This window comes from Phacochoerus africanus, chromosome 3 (genome assembly GCF_016906955.1).
Source record: "Phacochoerus africanus isolate WHEZ1 chromosome 3, ROS_Pafr_v1, whole genome shotgun sequence".
Classification (NCBI taxonomy): domain Eukaryota; kingdom Metazoa; phylum Chordata; class Mammalia; order Artiodactyla; family Suidae; genus Phacochoerus; species Phacochoerus africanus.
Genome location: NC_062546.1, coordinates 24,946,598 through 24,965,689, shown reverse-complemented (window position 1 = coordinate 24,965,689; position 19,092 = coordinate 24,946,598). Strand labels below are relative to the sequence as shown.

At 42.3% G+C, this 19,092-nt stretch overlaps 1 protein-coding gene across 3 annotated transcripts in view; it reads left to right on the top strand.

Moving 5' to 3' along the window:
* The first annotated feature begins 3,306 nt into the window (after nucleotides 1–3,306).
* ACSS2 (acyl-CoA synthetase short chain family member 2) overlaps nucleotides 3,307–19,092 on the top strand; it is a 54,822-nt gene continuing 39,036 nt past the window's right edge. The window contains exons 1-2 of one of the 3 annotated variants that reach the window (XM_047771252.1): nucleotides 3,307–3,664; nucleotides 10,854–11,049. In XM_047771252.1, the coding sequence (XP_047627208.1) occupies nucleotides 3,487–3,664; nucleotides 10,854–11,049 (374 nt within the window). In that variant the 5' untranslated portion in view covers nucleotides 3,307–3,486. The remainder of the gene's footprint in view (nucleotides 3,665–10,853; nucleotides 11,050–19,092) is intronic. The other 2 variants (XM_047771250.1, XM_047771251.1) reach the window with 2 other exon arrangements.

The window sequence follows — 19,092 nt, the reverse complement described above, 5'->3', positions numbered from 1 at the left end:
CCCCAAACTCCAGGTTCTCTCTTTGGCCCGCAGTCCCTTTCACTGGCCGCAAACCTCTCTCTTCGACCCCAGATCCTGTCTCTAATGCCAAACTCCTCAAACCCCAGACCCTTCCTTGGACTCCAAGATCCTTATCCTCCTACCTCAGATTCTTCCTCCAATCCCAGACCCCTCTTTTGACTTCAGACTCTCTCTTCACCCTCCCCCCCCCCCACCCCCAGCCCTAGCCAGCCCTGTTTCTTCTGCAACCTTCTTCATTTCGAGGCCCCTCCTTGAACGTCTCTGGACGTCAGATTCCCTCCCTGGACCCTTGACATTTCTCTGACTCCTCTTTCAATCACAACACCTTCTGGGACCCCTGACCTATCAGTATAGGTCAATGAACCCAAATTTGAGCTTGCGTTAGGATTTTTAAAAGTGGGTCCCTAGATTCCACTCTAGAGATCATGACATAGTTGGCTGAAATGGGGTCTCTAGAACCTACATATAGCGTCATTTAAAGAGTTTTTTGTTTTTTCTTTTTCTTTTTCAGGCCACAACTGTGGCATATGGAAGTTCCTATGCTAGGGGTCCAATCCAGCCTACACCACAGCTCAGGGCAATATCGGATCCTTAACCCACTGAATGAGGCCAAGGATGGAACCCGGATTCTCATGGATACTACTGGGGTTCTTAACCCGCTGGGCTACAACAGGAACTTTCTATAAAGAGTTTTTTATATGGTCCAGAAAATATACCAGGTTTGTTTGTTTGTTTTTGTTTTTGTTTTGCATTTTAGGGCCAAACCCAGAGCATATGGAGGTTCCCAGGCTAGGGGTTGAATCGGAGCTGCAGCTGCTGGTCTATGCCACAGCCACAGCAACACAGGATCCGAGCCATGTCTGTGATCTACACCACAGCTCACTGCAACTTGGGATCCTTAACCCACTGAGTTGAGGCCAGGGATCGAACCCACATCCTCATGGATCCTAGTAGGGCTCTTAACTGCTAAGTCTTGAAGGGAACTCCTGGAAAGGATGATGACAGGAGTAGGTGGGTGTGGAGAAGTATAAAAAGGTGGGGAATGAGTCTAAAGTCTAGGTGTCTGGGTTCTATTCCCTGGGCTACCGCTTATGAACTGATCTTGAGCAAAACAATCTTGTTGAGTATTGGTTTCTTCATCTGTAAAATGGAGAGAATAACAATATCCATCTCTATGAGGACTGAATAACATGTGGAAAGTGTTTAGTATATGGCTTGATATCTACTCAATAAATGCCATAATAATTATTATAATTATCATTATTTCCTTAATCTTGTGGATCCTTATCTCATCCAACCCGATCCATCTTCTTCCCACTCTGAGGAATTCCCACTACACCATAGCTTGCACTACTATCACATCTCCAAGGATGGGGTATTTGTTCTCTCTATTATTAAGTCTCTTGTCCAAACTCCCATTTCACAGTCCACAGAGAAAGGGATGGAGCTTCTTAAGCCCCTGGCCACACATTCCCTCCTTCCCCAACCTCAGGCTCCAGGCTGAGATGACCTGGACTGCTTGAAAATCTGTTATGGGCTCAGCATCTTCAGTGCCACCTGTAGACAGGAGAGGGCAGCAGTGTGTTGGGAACAGCTCTAGGGCTTGCAAGAAGGGCTGGGGAAATGGTAGGGAAGAGGGCTGCCTAGAAATTTGTGTGTGGGATGGGAAAATGACCGTTTATGGTGGGACTCTGTGCTACTGCATGTGCCTTTCTCTTCACAGAGAAGTTCATATGTCCACGGTGAGGTCCATAGGGCTTATTATGCTTCAGTGAAGTCTGATCCCTTGAGTAGGGCCTGTTCCCCTGTAAATGAGGTCTTTGTCCCCTCAGTGGTGTGCATTCCCTCAGGGTAGTAAGAGGCCCTTCAGTGGGGTTGAATCCTCTCTGTGGGGTCCATGTCTCTTTAGTAAAGTCTGTATCTTTTATATCTCCTAGGAGAAAGCCCAGTAGGGTCAGTGACCTTCAATGCCATTCATATCCTATCAGCAGCCCTTCAGTGAGATCTAAGATCACTCAATAAGATTTATTCTCCCTTGATGGAGTCCTTGTGCTATCAGTGAAATGTGTGCCCCTTTAGAGCAATTAATGCCTCCTTGATGAAGTATCTGTCCTCCCAGTGGGGTCCATGTCTATTCCTTGAGGTCTGTATCCCTTCAGGGAGCCTTGAAACCCTTCCCTCAGGATTAGGTAGCTCTGGATCATAGGTCTGACCATGGGGGTGGGGAGCAGTGTTTGTTTTTCCATTTAGGTTGTGTTGGGCTTGAGTTGAGCTAGTTAAAGAACAAGGGAGCAGGTGGGAAGAGAGGCTGAGCCAGATGGGGTCCTGTGTAGGCTTCAGGAAGTGGGGAGTGCCTGCTTTGAGCCTTTGAATCATTCTTGGAATTAGATATTTAAGGATTTTTTTCTGCCTTTACAGCCATTCTGTGAACCAATGGGTGGTGTGAGCCCTTCTTAGTGGTGAGTACAGGTGGGAGATGAGGGTCCTGGTTGGCCTCTCCTTTCTGGAGTGGAAGGGCTAGAGGGAAGTCAGAGGTATTTGAGCCCAGGTGGGGAAAGGGAGAGGTCTCTTGGTGAAGAGACCAGGAAGGAAAGAAGGGGAAGGAAAGTGAGTGATTCCTTCTGTTTACATACACTTTGTCATTTCACAAGCCACAGCTTCAGCCAAATGAGGCTGGTAAAAAGACCTGGAGTCAGGACCTAGGTTTGGCTCTAACATATCGTCGTTTTCTCTGTGACCTTGTACAAAGTCCTCCCTTTACCTGAGTTTACCATTTATGTAATGAGGAGATGGGTTTATTAGCAGAGACCTGAAGGCACCTCCTAGTCTTCACTCAGTCTTTGGATGGAAGTTTGCGCAATCAGGGAAAGTAAAGACCTATCCTCGGGGGCGGGAGAAAATCGGAGTTTACTTAGTGTAGGGGATAGTTCCCCCAGAGGAAAGGTGTCACCCAGAAAGGACACCCCCTGGCTTTTCAACTCTGTGGGGTGACAGGCTGTGCGATCAGACCACTGGGCGGCTCAGCTCTTTAGCCCAGCTCTTTCCCGCTGAGTCCCGCCCTAACACAAATCTACATCTGTAACTCCAAGATCCCACCCAACCCTGGTCACTCCATGGTCCAGCCTCCTCTCCTGTCACATCCAGCCTCTCCACTCCCTCTCACTCCATGGGCCCACCCTCTCTCCTGTCACGCTTGGCCCCACCCCTTCCGTAAGTCAGCTCCGCCCCAAACCCCTAGCAAAGTTCCACTTGCCCTCATCGGTTTCTTTGCTAACCCTGGTCCCACCCCCACCAGGCCCGGCTCCGCTCTCCCGTACGCCCAACAACCGGGACAGGCCTAAGCCACGCCTCTGCCGTCAAGCCCCTCCCCTTCCCTTAAGGCCCCGCCCTTCGGTCTGCTTGTTTTCCCCGCCTGAGCGCTGGAGGCAACAGCTAAGGCCGGTTCTGTGCGAGGAACTTGAGGCAATGGGGCTTCCTGAAGAGCGGGGTCGAAGCGGCCGCGGGAGCAGGGCCCGGGAGGAGGCTGGAGCCCGGAGCTGGGCTCGGAGTTGGTCTCCACCGCCCGAGATCATCCGTTGCGCGCACGTCCCTTCGCAGCAGCGTTACGCAGAGCTGCACCGGCTCTCTGTGGAGAACCCGCAAGGTGAGGCCCAGCCCCGGCGGGCCTGAGGGACGTCAGGGAGGAGAGAAGTGGGGGTGCACAGGGGAGTGAGGAGTTGGGGGCGTTCTGTGCGGAAATGGGGTTCCGTGGAGAGATGAGGGGTTTTGGGGGGAGCTGGGGTTCCCTCGGAAAGTTGAGGGATCCGTGAGCAGATAGCGGTTCTTTGAGGACAAGGAAAAGGGGTTCCAGGAGGAGAGGGGAGTTCTCTGAGAAGGAGAGTTCTGTAGGAAATAAGGATTCCCTAAGGTCTGGGGAGTTCCTTGGCGACTTGGGGGTTTCGTGAGGAGGTGAGGAGAGTGAAAGTGTCCTGGAGAGAGTTTCTCAGGTGAACAGACAGGTTCTTAGAGGCGCCTTGAGGGCAGGCTGGCCACGGGAGAACTTTCTCCGCACCCTTTCACGCCGGTCCCACCATTGCCTCCTGACACCTTTCACCTGTTAGTCCCACTGCAGAAGGGCAGTAACCGGGCTGGGTCCCATCCTGGGGTCCTCAGATGAGTAGTGGAGTCCCAGATCTATTTTTAGTATTTCAGAAATCCCAGTGGAAACTACACTATAAGACTGAACAAGTCACTAAAATGTCTTTTAAAATAACTGGGGCTGGGATCATAATCACTCAGAGTTTTGGATAGATAGTTCTATGTCTTTGGGAATATGTAAGTAAAATTCTCGGTCTTTGCGGTCAAGCTAGGTAAGGAGTCACAAGTATAGCTGAGTTGGGAGGAGCATGATGTTGGCAGTGGGACAAGAGTGAGCCACTGTATCAATCCCAGAAAAATCTGGATTTAGATCCTGGCTCTGCCACTCATTTACTGTGTGGTCTTCTGGAGATTTAAAAACCTGTCTGAAATTCTTTATCTATAAGAGAGGGGTAGTAATAACTGCCTCGTGGGTTGTTTCAGGGCAAAAGTGAGTACTAAGTAAAGTGTGCATTATAGAGTGCCTGAGGCACAGTAAGCACAGGTTGTTTGAAGGCTAAAGTGAGTACGAAGTGTGCATTGTAGAGTGCCCGATGCACAGCAATATCTAAATAGCGCTAAGGAGGAGCTCCGGTTGTGACGCCGCGGAACCGGACCCGACTAGTATCCATGAGGATGAGGGTTCCATCCCTGGCCTTGCTCGGTGGGTTGGGGATCCTGTGTTGCTGTGCCTGTGGTGTAGGCCGGCAGCTGTAGCTTCAATTCGACCCTAGCCTGGAAACTTCCATTTGCTGCAGGTACAACCTTAAAAAGCGCGCGCGCGCGCGCGCACACACACACACACACACACACACACACACACACACACACACGGCGGTTAGTTTGATAACAGTAAGAATGTGGATGAAGCAATTACCGAGTAATGCAAGATAAGACTGAAGTGCAGCAGTTGATTGCTGCAGGCAGTGTCGAAGTTTGAATCTTCGCACCTTTTTTTTTCTTCAGGTGTTCATGTAGATATTTATTGACTACATTTGCCTACATAGAGACCATCTTACTACTTATTAATTTATACCTCACCCTAGAAAAAAATTACACTTAAAAGAGTTGGTAATTCTTTCCTTGCCAAAGTTTGTAGTCTTTACAAAAGAATTCACAATAGGCTTCCTTTACTGGGGAAATGAGCCAATATCTTTTTTTTTTTTTTTCTTTTTTCGGCTACACCTGAGCATATGGAAGTTCCCCACCCAGGGATCAAATCTGAGCCTCAGCTGTGACCTGTGCCACAGCTCTGGCAACATGGGTTCCTCAACCCACTGCACCATGCAGGAACTGCTAAATATCTTTAAATAAAAACACAATACATGAAGCTTTTATAAAACACACCTACAGCACACACCTGTATCTACCAACAATCCTAGGATTCTGACTTCTTGGGATAATACCATGTTTTTGTTGGGATTCTCTTGGAATAAATATAAAGACCAATTAATATATTGCCCCTATAATAATATCAAATCTTCATTTTTCCAATGGAGACTTCCTGGTTAGCTCTCAGAAAGTGATCTAATCTATAGTCTCACTTCCTAATCTAGAATCACTTTCAGGTCAGATGTTCCTCAGCTTGTTTGTTTGTTTCTTTCTTTTAAATTTTTGTTGATTCACAATGTTGTGTTAGTTTCAGGTGTACATCAAAGTGATTCAGTTATACACATATATACATATATATTCATTTCAGATTCTTTTCTTTTATAGGTTATTACAAAATATTTAGTATAATTTCCTGTGCCACAGTGGACTCTTTTTGGTTATCTATTTTATATATAGTGGTGTGTATATGTTCATCTCAAACTCCTAATTTCTTTCTTTCCTCCCCCCTCAGTCTTCCTTTCATTTCTGATCTCTCTCTATATTTTCTCCTGTCATGAGTTCATCTATTTCCCAGAGGTGAGCTAATTTTTTTTTTAATTAAGTTCCCTGTGTACAACATTATATTTCTACTTCTGTATACACTATTTTTGGTGTGATCACCACCAAAAATTTAGTTTCCATCCATCACCACACAGTTGACCCCCTTTATTCATTTTAACCCCCCCCCATTTCCCCTCTGGTAACCACTAATGAGTTCTCTGTATCTACATATTTGTTTTTGTTGTGTTTGATTTGTTCATTTTATTTTATTTTATTTTGGTCATTTTGACATTACTAGGGCCCCTCCCACAGCATATGGAGGTTCCCAGGCTAGGAATCTAATCTGAGCTGTAGCCGCCGGCCTACACCACAGTCACAGCAACGCAGGATCCGAGTCGCATCTGCAACCTACACCATAGCTCACAGCAACGCTGGATCCTTAACCCACTGAACAAGACCAGGGATCGAACCCGCAACCTCATGGTTCCTAGTCGGATTCATTAACCACTGCGCCACGACGGGAACTCCTATTTTGTTTGTTTTTTATATTCCACATATGAGTGAACTTGACCTTGACTTGACCTTTTGACCTTGTATGACTATCTGAAATGGTAAGATTTCATTTTTTATAGTTAATATTCATCTATCCATATATATAAATACATATCTATTGATAGTACATCTTTATCACTTATCTATCAATGGACACTTAGGTTCCTTCCATATCTTGGCTATTTAGTGTAAATAATACTGTAATGAACATAGGTGTGCATATATTTTTCAAAATAGTGTTTCTGTTTACTTCAGAAAAATACCCAGACGTTGAATTGCTTGATTGTGTATTAGTTATTCATATTTTTTTGAGGAATCATCATACTCCAAACTTGCTGCACCAGTGTACATTCACAGCAGCAACGTATGAGGGTTTCTTTCTCTCTACATTCCCTCCGTCGTGCCTTTTTTATAATAGCCATTCAGATGTGTGTGAGGTGATATCTCATTGTGGGTTTATTTGTTTATTTACAGTCACACCTGCAGCATATGGAAGTTCCTGGTCCAGGGGTTGAATCAGAACCCCAACTGAGGCCTGTGCCACAGTCATGGCAATGCTGGATATGAGCCACATCTGTGACCTATGATGCAGCTTGGGGCAATACTGGTTAGGGACCCAGGTGTGATCCCTAACTCACTGAGTGAGGCCAGGGATCAAACCTGTAGGATTCTTAACTCACTGAGCCACCTGTGAACTCCCTCATTGTGGCTTTGATTTACATTTGCCTGATGATTAGACATTTTCCAGGGATAAGCTATTATCGTCACAATAACTCCTATTCTATATAATTTGCTCTGTATCCAGGATCTCACTTATGTTCTAGTCTCCCATTTCATAGGTCTGTAGAGCATTTTATTCATACACCCTGATGTTATACCATATTTAACATGACTATGACTCCGATTTTCCAATTTTCCCTCCCAAACCCGTTCTCCCTAATTTTCTAATCCCTATCAATGGCACTATCCTAAATCTTATCTATATATCTTATTTATTTATAGATTGCTTATGGCTTACTAAGCACAAATTCTGTTTGATTTGATGTAGAGACTTTTAATCCCCATTTTACAGAGAAGGAAGCTGAAGCTTAGAGAGGTTAACTAAATTGTGCAAGGTCACAGTGGTGGAGCTGGGATTTGAACCAAGATAGTTTTGATTGTAGAACCTATACTCCCAATAGCTATGCTCTTCCTTTTTCCTGATCCTACAGTCTTCCACTCACCAAATTCTGTTAAATACTCTTTCAAAATGTCTCTCTGGATTTCCCCCTGTGGCACAACAGGATTGCAGTGCTAGGATGCAGTTTCTTCTCTGGCCAGGCACAGTGGGTTAAAGGATTCTACATTGCTGCAGCTCTGGCATAGGTCACAAATGTGTCTCAAATCTGATCCATGGCCCAGGAACTCCATATGCACCGCCAGGCGGCCAAAAAAGAAGAAAAAAAAAAAAGGCTTTCAAGTTACCTTTTCTTCCATTCACACCATTCCCATAGACCTGCAGCATACAAAAGTTTCTGGGCCGGGGTGGAACCTGTACCACAGCAGTGATGTTGGATTCTTAACTCACTGAGCCACCAGGGAACTCTATTCCATAAACCCTTTTAATTCAAGGAAGCAGCCTCCTAATTGGTTTTCCTCTCCCCAAGTCTCACTCATCTCCAATATTTTTGATAGATTTATCTAAACACTCTTAGACTGATATTATGGAAACACTGCTTTCATATGTCACTTCAAAAACTTTTAATACTTCTGTATTTCCTAGAGTTTCCAATTAAAATTTTGCCTTTCTTTCACAGTCTCTGGATAACTAGCCAACCACATTTCTTTATTCTTATCTTCCACTATTCCCTACCATATACCCTTAATTCTAGAGCAGGTCATTCTTGTTGATATACTGGATACACAAAAGTCTCTTTCCCATCTCCTTTCTGTTACCCATGTCCTTCTGTTTTTTTCTACCTGGTCAAACCCCACCAGTTCCACAGAGCATGTTGTGATCATCCCAATCCATGTTCATCTTTTCCTCTTCTAAACTTGTTCAGTGCTTAGAATGTGTGCCAAATATTTAGAGTTCAATAGCTCCACCAGGAAGAAAGAACACAAAAATTAAGTGATTGTAAAACTTATATGTGGTTCATAAATAGTTTTACATAATCTGTGCCTACTGTTATCACTTAAAAATATTTTTGGGAGTTCCCGTTGCGAGCTCAGTGGTTAACAAATCCGACTAGGAACCATGAGGTTGTGGGTTCGATCCCTGGCCTTACTCTGTGGGTTAAGGATCCGGCGTTGCCACAAGCTGTGGTGTGTAGGTCGCAGACGCGGCTCGGAACCAGCGTTGCTGTGGCTCTGGTGTAGGCTGGCGGCTGCAGCTCCGATTGGACCCCTAGCCTGGGAACCTCCATTTGCCACGGGAGCAGCCCAAGAAATGGCAAAAAACACAAAAATTAAGTGATTTTATGATTAATCATGATGGGAGTATGATTATACACACATAGTGTAGTTGTAACAACCTGGACTTTAGAGTTAGGTCAGATTTTATATTCTGGTTTCTATCTGTATGATTCTTAGGAGTTTCCTGTTTCCTGAACTTCAGTTTTCTCATCTATAAAATTAAGATAATTAATGTATACTTCATGGGACTATATGAAGATTAAATGAGATTAGCTCAGTCCTTGGATATTAACGGGATTTCACTAAAATGCCATTCCCATTTGTTCTCAATTTATGACCATTTAACATTCTATTGTATTACCACAAATATTGCTAGTTTTCATCACTGTTTTCATTGTTGGCCTTTAGAGTTGTTTCTAGGTTCACTATTATAAATAGTATTAGTATAAACTTCTCTTTAGGTAATCACTTTTTTCCCCCTTAGAGTGTGTTCCTCATAGTTAATAGATGAAAAGGTATAAAAAACTTTATGGCTCTTGTCAGGCATTGCTCTGCTGTTCAGTAAGATTGTGCCAATTTCTTACAATGCTGTTATAAGAGTATTTGTGACCTAGGGCCACTTGGGCATTGGGTTTCACCCTTTTTTTCCGTCTTTGCTAGTTTTATAGGTATATAATGGCACCTTGGGGTTGATTTAATTTTGGGTTCCTTTAATTCATTGAAAGTTGTACACCATGTGATTTAGCTTTCAATTATATTCAGTCTTGTACATTCAAAAATATTTTGTTAGTCTTATCTCTCTAACCAGATTGTATAGACTAAATCATTTACCTCTATAATTTGTTTTATCAGCAAAATGAGGGGTTGATAACATCTAACGTTCCTTCCATTGTTATGGTTCTGAGTATCTTTCTCTCCTCTAGCTCCTGATCTAGTACCGAGATTATCCTTGTTACTCAGTATTCCACAGTCACATGTTTAAGCTGTGGAGTATCTTTTCTTCAGAGTAGCCAGGCAAATGCTTCAAGATTGTATATCTGATCATGTCCCTCTCTTTATTAAAATCCTACAATGGCTTTCTACTGCTCTTAGGGTAAATAATCTGCCCAGTTTATGCATTAATTCCTCTCATTGCTTCAGCCTGAGGGAGTTCCTTAATTTATACCCTTGGTTCTTTTCTGTTCCATATTAATGTTTTTCCTGATTGGGAAGTGGAGAAAAACTCCGATTCGTCTTTCAGATTTTAGCAACAATGCCTTCCTCAGGGCAGTTCAAATCTTGACCTAGTAAAGTATAACCTCTGGCAAATTATTTAGCCTCTTTGAGATTTGGTTTTCAAATCAATAAAATAAGAATGAAAATAAGGCCTACCTCCTACAGTTGTAGTAAGAACTAAATGAGATAATGCATTCAAGGAGCTTAAAGCAACATCTGGCACATAGCAAGTAACACTTGGGCAAGTAGTAATAGGAGAAATATATAATCATTAAATAATTGCTGAGAGCGAAGGAACAAATTAAGCCTTCTGTGTCATGGAAGGCTCTGTGGGTAAAGGATTTCTTCCTTTCGTTAATTAATTCATTTAAAAAGTTACTATGCATGAGGCATTGCAATAGGCACTGGGTGGCTACAATTTGAACAGATGGTACAACCTGAAAAATGGAATGGCAGTTTTGAGAAGGGAGGGAGGAAATTTGAGTCAGTATTCAGCCCATGGGAATAGAAGATGGTTTAGAAGAGCAATGGGTGATAAGATTTGATAGGTAGGAGGGATCAGGTGGTAGGTTCTAAAAACAGGGCAGAGAAGTGACTTGGTCCAAAGCATAGATTGGTGAACCATCTGAGGATAAATATGCCTGAAAAACTAAGTGATGTCTTGGCTTCCTTTTCTGTTGCAGAGTTTTGGGGAGACATTGCCAAGGAGTTTTACTGGAAGACCCCATGTCCTGGTCCATTCCACCAGTACAACTTTGATGTGACTAAAGGGAGAATCTTCATTGAATGGATGAAAGGGGCAACTACCAACATCTGCTACAATGTACTGGATCGAATTGTCCATGAGAAAAAACTTGGCGATAAAGTTGCTTTTTACTGGTAAAAACATCTATTTTATAGCCTGTGCCAGATAAAAAGTCACCTTCATATTTTACGGTGTTTCATAAATCACAAAGTACCTTAAATCTATGAATTCATTTGATGCTTACAACAACCCAGAAGAATAAGCAAAGTATCACTAACTTAATGTCTCAAGTGAGGAAAAATACCTTATGGAAGTTAAAATTGACTTCCCTAAAATCATATAGCTAGTATGTGACAGAACTGATACTCACAGCCAAATGTCCTGACTTCTTCTAGTCTAGCGTTCTCAATTTATAGTTGGAGAGGAACAAGGTGAGAGAGTAAATGGAAGCAAACAGGACTAAGTAGCTTTCTTTCTCATTCTTGCTTTGAGAGAAAAATGGATATTGGATTTTTCACTACCACCACCATTGTTATCAGCATTACTTTGATTAGCTATATGCCAGACAGACACTATGCTCAAGTGCTTAACAAATATTATCTTATTTGATGCTCACAACAACTAAAAATACATTATTTATTTTTCTCATTTTACATGTGTGAAAACTGAAGTTCTGAGATGTAAATAAATGACTTACCTGAAGTCATACTAGGAATAGGAAACAGGGCTGAGATTCAAACCCAGGTAATGTAAGTCCAGAGTTTATACTCTTAACCATGACACTATGTGATCCTTCTAATTTCTTGTATTAGCCTCTCAACAGCTTTACAAACTAGGTGTTCTTAGCTCCATTTTATAGGCGAAGAAATGAAGCACCCGTATGTGCTTTATAGTGAATAAGGTCGTAGGATAAGTAACTGGTAGAGCTTATTTGCCTCCTTGCTTTTAACAGTAGGCCAGACTGCCTCTCCAGTTGAAACTGAGACTCTCTCCTCCTAGCAACATGGCTTGGAGGAGGTATTACTAAACTGAATCTAAAACAGGACTTTGAAGTTCCAGTTATTAAGCACCAACCACAAGCACTTTGAGAATTGATCTATTTCTTTTCAAGTGAGCCAGTAGGAGCAGTTTGGTATTTCATGGAAGAGTTAAATTGGTACTCGGTAAAAATTTTCCCAGTTTGTGTGATATATTGAAAAAGTCCTGGAGTTCCCGTCGTGGCGCAGCGGAAACAAATCTGACTAGGAACCATGAGGTTGTGGGTTTGATCCCTGGCCTCGCTCAGTGGGTTAAGTATCTGGCGTTGCCGTGAGCTGTGGTGTAGGTCACAGACGCAGCTCGGATCCTGCGTTGCTGTGGCTCTGGCATAGGCTGGTGGCTACAGCTCTGATTTGACCCCTAGCCTGGGAACCTCCATATGCCGTGAGTGAGACCCTAAAAGAACAAAAGCCAAAGGCCAAAAAAAAAAAAAAAAAAGAAAGAAAAGAAAAAAGAAAAAGCCCTAACCTAAGAGATAGGAAATTCAGATTCTCATTCCAGCTCTACCATTCAGAGTCAGTTTCCTCATCCATAAAATGGGGATAATAATTCTACCCTTGTCTTCATCAGAGATTGTTATGAGAATCAAATAAGATGATGTTGTAAAAGCATTTATTTATTGGAAAACACTATACAAATGTGAGTCGTCTATTGTCGTATTACCGTTGGTTAGTTTGGGGTCACTTTGCCACTGAAATTTGTGGTCTGTTGTCTTTTGAGACTTTGTTTAGCTTATGTCCTGGGACTTTATGCTTGAGCTCCAGCTGACACTTGGGCCCACCTCCTAGGTTCTTTAGGGATCAGAAATCCTTTAAAGATCTGCAAGGGAGATGCTTTAGTCTAAATTTGTTCCCTGGTCTGAAATAATTCAGGTGCATGATGAAAGACTGAAAAAAACAGAGATCAGAATTATTCAACCACTGGAGATTGATGCAGAATCTTGAGGCCCTTCTTTCTAATTCTCCTACCATCCATACCTGAACAGAGCCTGTCTTTTCATATTTGTAAATGAAGGGAGTAGGTTAGGTCAGTGTTTTCCCAAGAATGCTCCAGGAATCACTAATTACTAGAGATATCAGCAGGGGCTTCTTGATTCACAAAACAAATGAGTCTAAGAAACACTACATAATAAATTACCTTTGTGGGATTCCCAGGATATATTAATATAATAAAGGCTCCAAGAAGTCCTAAGGTAAAGACACTTGATTAATTTAAACATGGGGTTTCCAAAGTTCATTTGAGCCCCAAACACTTTTTGCAGCCTGCTATTAACATCACAAGAAGCTGGAGTTCCCATTGTGGCGCAGTGGTTAACGAATCTGACTAGGAACCATGAGGTTGTGGGTTCATTCCCTGGCCTTGCTCAGTGGGTTAAGGATCCGGCTTTGCCGTGAGCTGTGGTGTAGGTCACAGACGCAGCTCAGATCCCACAGTGCTGTGGCTCTGGCATAGGCCAGTGGCTATAGTGCCGATTAGACCCCTAGCCTGGGAACCTCCATATGTCCTGGGAGCGGCTAAAGAAAAGGCAAAAGGACAAAAAACAAAAAAAATCACAAGAAGCAGGAAGTTCCCTTGCAGTGCAATGTGCAATGGGTAAGAATCCTGAGTTGTTGCTGTGGCAGCTGTGGTGTAGGCACATCTGGGGCATAGGTTCAATACCTGGCCTGGGAACTGCCACATACACACACAAAAGAAAAAAATCACAAGAAGCAATATTCCATGGAGCACCAATTTGGGAAGCACGCGATTATATAATCCCTATATTTATTCCAGTGCAAAATTCTTTAATTCTACACAAGACATTTTCACTCCATTTTTACATTGGTCATTCAAGCAACAAGAATTTTTAAAGATATTGGATACTCAGCCCTATGTTAGGTGTTATGGTATAGAGGTAAGAAGAGTAGGGACAAGTACCACATGGGCAAGCTACAAATAAATGATGTTTGTTACAAGAAAGTGAAGTGCAAATATGCCAGATATTTGGTTACTTCCCTTTTTTACCTCCATATTTTAAAATAATATGCTTATACTACTATTACTTCATTTTTTGAAGCAAGTATTGACTTCCTTTTATGATAGATGAGAATTCAGTTCTTCATACTCCTCCAATGTCTTTCTCCTATATTCTCAATATAATTATAGCTCTGTTTTTGGTTAACTTCAAATCAATATTTATTTAAGAGTAATATATCATGATTGCATTTCCTTTTATATACAGATTTTTGTTTTCTCTGAAGCTAAAAATTGTCTACCATTTTTTTTTGTCTTTTGTCTTTTTTCTTGTTGTTGTTGCTATTTCTTGGGCCGCTCCCGAGGCATATGGAGGTTCCCAGGCTAGGGGTTGAATCGGAGCTGTAGCCACCGGCCTACGCCAGGGCCACAGCAACGCGGGATCCGAGCTGTGCCTGCAACCTACACCACAGCTCACGGCAACGCCGGATCGTTAACCCACTGAGCAAGGCCAGGGACCGAACCCGCAACCTCATGGTTCCTAGTCGGATTCGTTAACCACTGCGCCACGACGGGAACTCCTGTCTACCATTTTTTTTACACTATTTGTCTTTATCATGTATTCAATATTTTTCAAACTTTCTATCATATAATTTATTCTTTGAAGTCCTCTTTTTCCCCTTTGTCCTTGGTCTTGGCACTCACCTTCTTCCTGTTCTAATTTTTAATTTTTTTTTTAAATGGCATCTTTTCAGTGATTTTCCCTAGTTGATAATACTTCTTATGGAGCCATAAGTGACTTTGTTTTCAACCTAGACACTTAGATAGCTATAGAGGCATTAGCAAACCTTATTTGTAGGTAATTTCTGATTTTAGGACATGTTTTATATTCATACTAAAATAATCCACAAAGGAGATAGTGCTGTTAGGAAAGTACTCCAATTAGCCAAATTAAAACAATATTAAGGAAGAATTTGGCCTTTTACTTTTGGCTTGACATATTGTAAATATTCATGGAATAATAGTATTTTTAGAACTTGAAGTGACTGGTTGGTTTGTCTATCCACACCTATGACACGTGGAAGTTCCTGGGCCAAGGACTGAAACTGAGCTACAGCTGTGACCTATGCTGCAACTGCAGCAATGCTGGATCCTTTAACCCACTGTGCTGGGCTGGGGATCAAACCCAGAACTCTGCAGCACAGTGGGAACTCCTGAAGTGACTGTTTTAGAGTCCATCTAGGTCAACTCTCTTTACAGATAGGTAGATTAAGGATCAGAGAAGCCAAGTGATTTGCTTAATAGTGATAAACCTGCTTGAAGACAGAGCTGAGACTAATCCCAGATATCCCCACTCCTATTCAGCTACTTTTTTTACCAGATGATACTGCAGTGGACACATGAATACCTCAAGGGTTAGAGAGGCAAACGCTTGCACAATCCAATCTGCATGCAATTTATAGCTGGCCCTCTGTATCCAAGTTCCAAGTCTGTAGATTTAACCAATAGCAGATCATGTCATATTGTAGTATTTACATTTGAAAAAAATCTGCCTATAAGTGGATCATGTAGTTCAAACCCATTGTTGTTCAAGGGTCAACTGTACTTCATTATTCTGGTTGTGCAGTACTTGTGACTGGTGAAGAAAGAAATTAGTCGTACTGTTAGGTTAATTTAAATTAATTTCCTTAGAAAATAAAATGTGTTATCAGGTTTAAATGGCCCAAACTCTTTAATGAATGTAAAAAATATTTAATTCTTTGGGAAGACCAAATAGGCTGATGTGAAGCAGCCTAAAAGCAATTATGGGCCAACTGCAAAAAGCTGCTTTTACAAATAGTTCACAGAAGGGAAGAAGTATTTGCGGTGAGGCAGTATAATATAAAAATTAGAAGAATGGGTTTTGGTGTCAAACTAACCTGATTAGAGTCCTGTTTCTCCAACTAACTAGTTTTATGATTTTGTACAAGGTACTTAGTCTCTTTGAGCCTTAGTTTTCTCAACTGTAAAATGTACATAAATAGGTTTTTTGTTTTTCTTTTGTTTTTGTTTTTTCTTTTTTGGCCACTCTGAGGCATATAGAGTTCCGGCATATGGAGTTCCTGAGCCAGGGATTAGATCCAGGCCAGGGATCAGGTCCAAGCTGCAACTGTGGCAACACCACCAGATCCTTTAACGCATTGTGCTTTAACTCATTGTGCCTGGCTAGGGATCAAACCTACATCCTGGTGCTGCAGAGATACGGCCAATCCTGTTCCTGCTCCACAGCAGGAACTCCAGATAGTTTTTATCTCATAGAGTTGTCCCTTGAACAGGATTGAAAAGGATAACAAACCCAAGTCCAATTCCTGGCACATTAAAAGCTCTCAATAAATATTAGCCCCTATTATTATCATATTGGGATAGTGAAATGACCAAGTCTGTCTAGAGTAAACGGTTTATGCAGGAAACAATTTATTCATTCAATACTTATTAAGAAAGTGCTATGTACCAGGCACTATTCTGAACAAACACCCTCCCCTCTTGGAAGTTCTATATATATACCAGCATAAGGAGACAGACACTAAGCAAACAAACCAATAAATATATGATAGGTAGTGATAATGCTGCAGAAAAATACAAAGCCATGTAAAGAAAAGGAATGACAATGAAGGGTGGGGAAGCACTCTCTGATAAAGGTGACATTTGAGCAGAGATATAAAGGAAAAAATGGAGAGTGCCATGCACATGGTTGAATTGGGAAAAGGAAATATTGCAGGTACATGGAAGGGCAAATACAAAGGCTCTGAGACAGGAGTGTTCTGCTGCCTGGTGTGTTTGAATGCTAGCTGGGAAGTTAGTGTAGCTGAAGCAGTATAAACTAGAAGAACAGAGAATGGTAGGGAATGAGGTCAGCAGGACACTAGATTGTGTAAAACCTTGAGAGACTTTCGGGTTTTATTCATAGTGAAATGGAGAACCACTGGACAATCTTGAGCATAGAAGTGACAATGATTTGACTTAAATTTAGAATCTGTCTTTGTATTGAGAATAGACTGTAGAAGGGCAAGAGTAGAAGCACTGAGACCAACTATGAGGCCATTATAGAAATACAGGTGAACAATGATGATGATTTAGACTTTGGTAGTATAATGAAGGTGGTTAGAAGTGGTCAAAATTTGGATCTATTTTGAGTGAAGAGCCCATGGAATTTGCTGACTTGGACTGGATGTGAAGAGTGAGAGAAAGAGGAGCCAAGGTTGTCTTCAACAGTGGATGAGGTCCAGGAATGGGACATCTTGACTATTTTTGGGGACCTATGAAGAGACTTTATGTAGCAGAATGATGTGGTCACAGCTGGGCTTAAGATTAATCTGGATTTATATGGAAGTTGGAGTGTAAAGAGAGTCAGGAGTTTTGTTGTTCAGGATAGAGATGCCTGAAGTGGGATAATGCTGGTGGGAATGGTATGAATGATGAAATTTTAGAATAATTTAGAGCAAAGAAACCAACATGGGCAACTGGGTGTGTAGATGATGGGGAAACAGGCAGAGTGGTTAACGAATCCGACTAGGAACCATGAGGTTGGCGGGTTCGATCCCTGACCTTGCTCAGTGGGTTAAGGATCCAGTGTTGCCGTGAGCTGTGGTGTAGGTTGCAGATGCAGCTTGGATCCCACATAGCTGTGGCTCCAGCGCAGGCTGGTGGCTACAGCTCCAATTCGACCCCTAGCCTGGGAACCTCCATATGCCGCAGGAGCGGTCCCAGAAAAGGCAAAAAGACCAAGAAAAAAAAAAAAGAAATTTGATATAGTCCATCCCTCCCACTTTTTTCTTTGGTTTGCCTGTGGCTGTTATTATCTGCACCATTTCACCCCTCAGCCTCAGGTGAAATCACTGCTCTCTCTCTCTCTCTGCATAAGCTCTGGCTATTATTCAATCTTCCTTAGAAACTGGAGCTTCTGAGAAGTGGGTGACTTTAGAAGTGACCTTAGGACAGAAACTCCACTCTCAGAATCCCTGTTTGTTCCTGAGTATGAATTCCAAAGTGTGATATTTAGAACTCTACAGACCCCAGTGGGGTCTGTATGAGCATGTATATTTGAGAAGATGGGGAGGGTTAGGAAGGTGAGATAAGCCCATGGTCTGACAAAGAGGAGATTGTCAAGATGACATGGAAAGCCGTAGGCCTAGAGTATGTTGTCCTGGCATTCATGTCTAAGGACTCTGTTAATTACGTAGGTCCATGTCCTGGAGTTCATTTCAACAATATGGAAAGGGAAGGACTTTCTGTCCTCTATCTGTATCTCCACTGGTTTTACAACAGTGTATTTACTTATTAAAATATACAATTTGAGGAGTTTCCGTCGTGGCTCAGTGGTTAACAAACTCGACTAGGATCTATGAGGATGCGAATCACTCCCTGGTCTTGCTCAGTGGGTTAAGGATCTGGCGTTACCATGAGCTGTGTTGTAGGTCGAAGATTCGGCTCAGATCCCGCATTGCTGTGGCTGTGAGGTGAGCCAGAAGCTACAGCTCTCATTTGACCCCTAGCCTGGGAACCTGCATATGCCATAGGTGTGGCCCTAAAAAGACCAAAGCCTATATATATATATATATATATATATATATATATATATATATATATAAAATATATATATATATACATATATACTTATATATATCATTTGACCCTTAAATAACATGGGTTTGAACTGCATGTGTTCACTTATATGCAGATATTTTTCAACAGTAAATACTGCAGTACTGCATGATCTGTGGTTGGATCAGCAGATATGGAGGAATCAAGGATAGGGAGGGTGACTGCAGTTATATGCAGATTCACCCCCATATTATTAAAGAGTCAACTGTACTTGCTAAGGAAAAACACTCATTTGAGAAAGAAGATGGTCTCAGACCATCCTCTTCCCCTCTCTGGGCCTTCCCTTTGTAGGAATGGTGGGAGATGAACTATCGATACTCTGTGGGGTCCATTCCAACACTGATATTTTGAGATTCTATGACTGTTTCTGAAGAGGAAGTGGTTTTTAGAAGTTCTTTTGCAACCTGTGGAGAATATGGTGACTCAGTAGACAGACCACGCTTCTCTTGAGATGGTAAAAGAAAGGATTTTAGAAGGTTCGGGATAAAAAAGCTGAGGAAGAGAGTAGCTGTCCTTGCCGGGTAGCATGAACACTTTAGCATAAA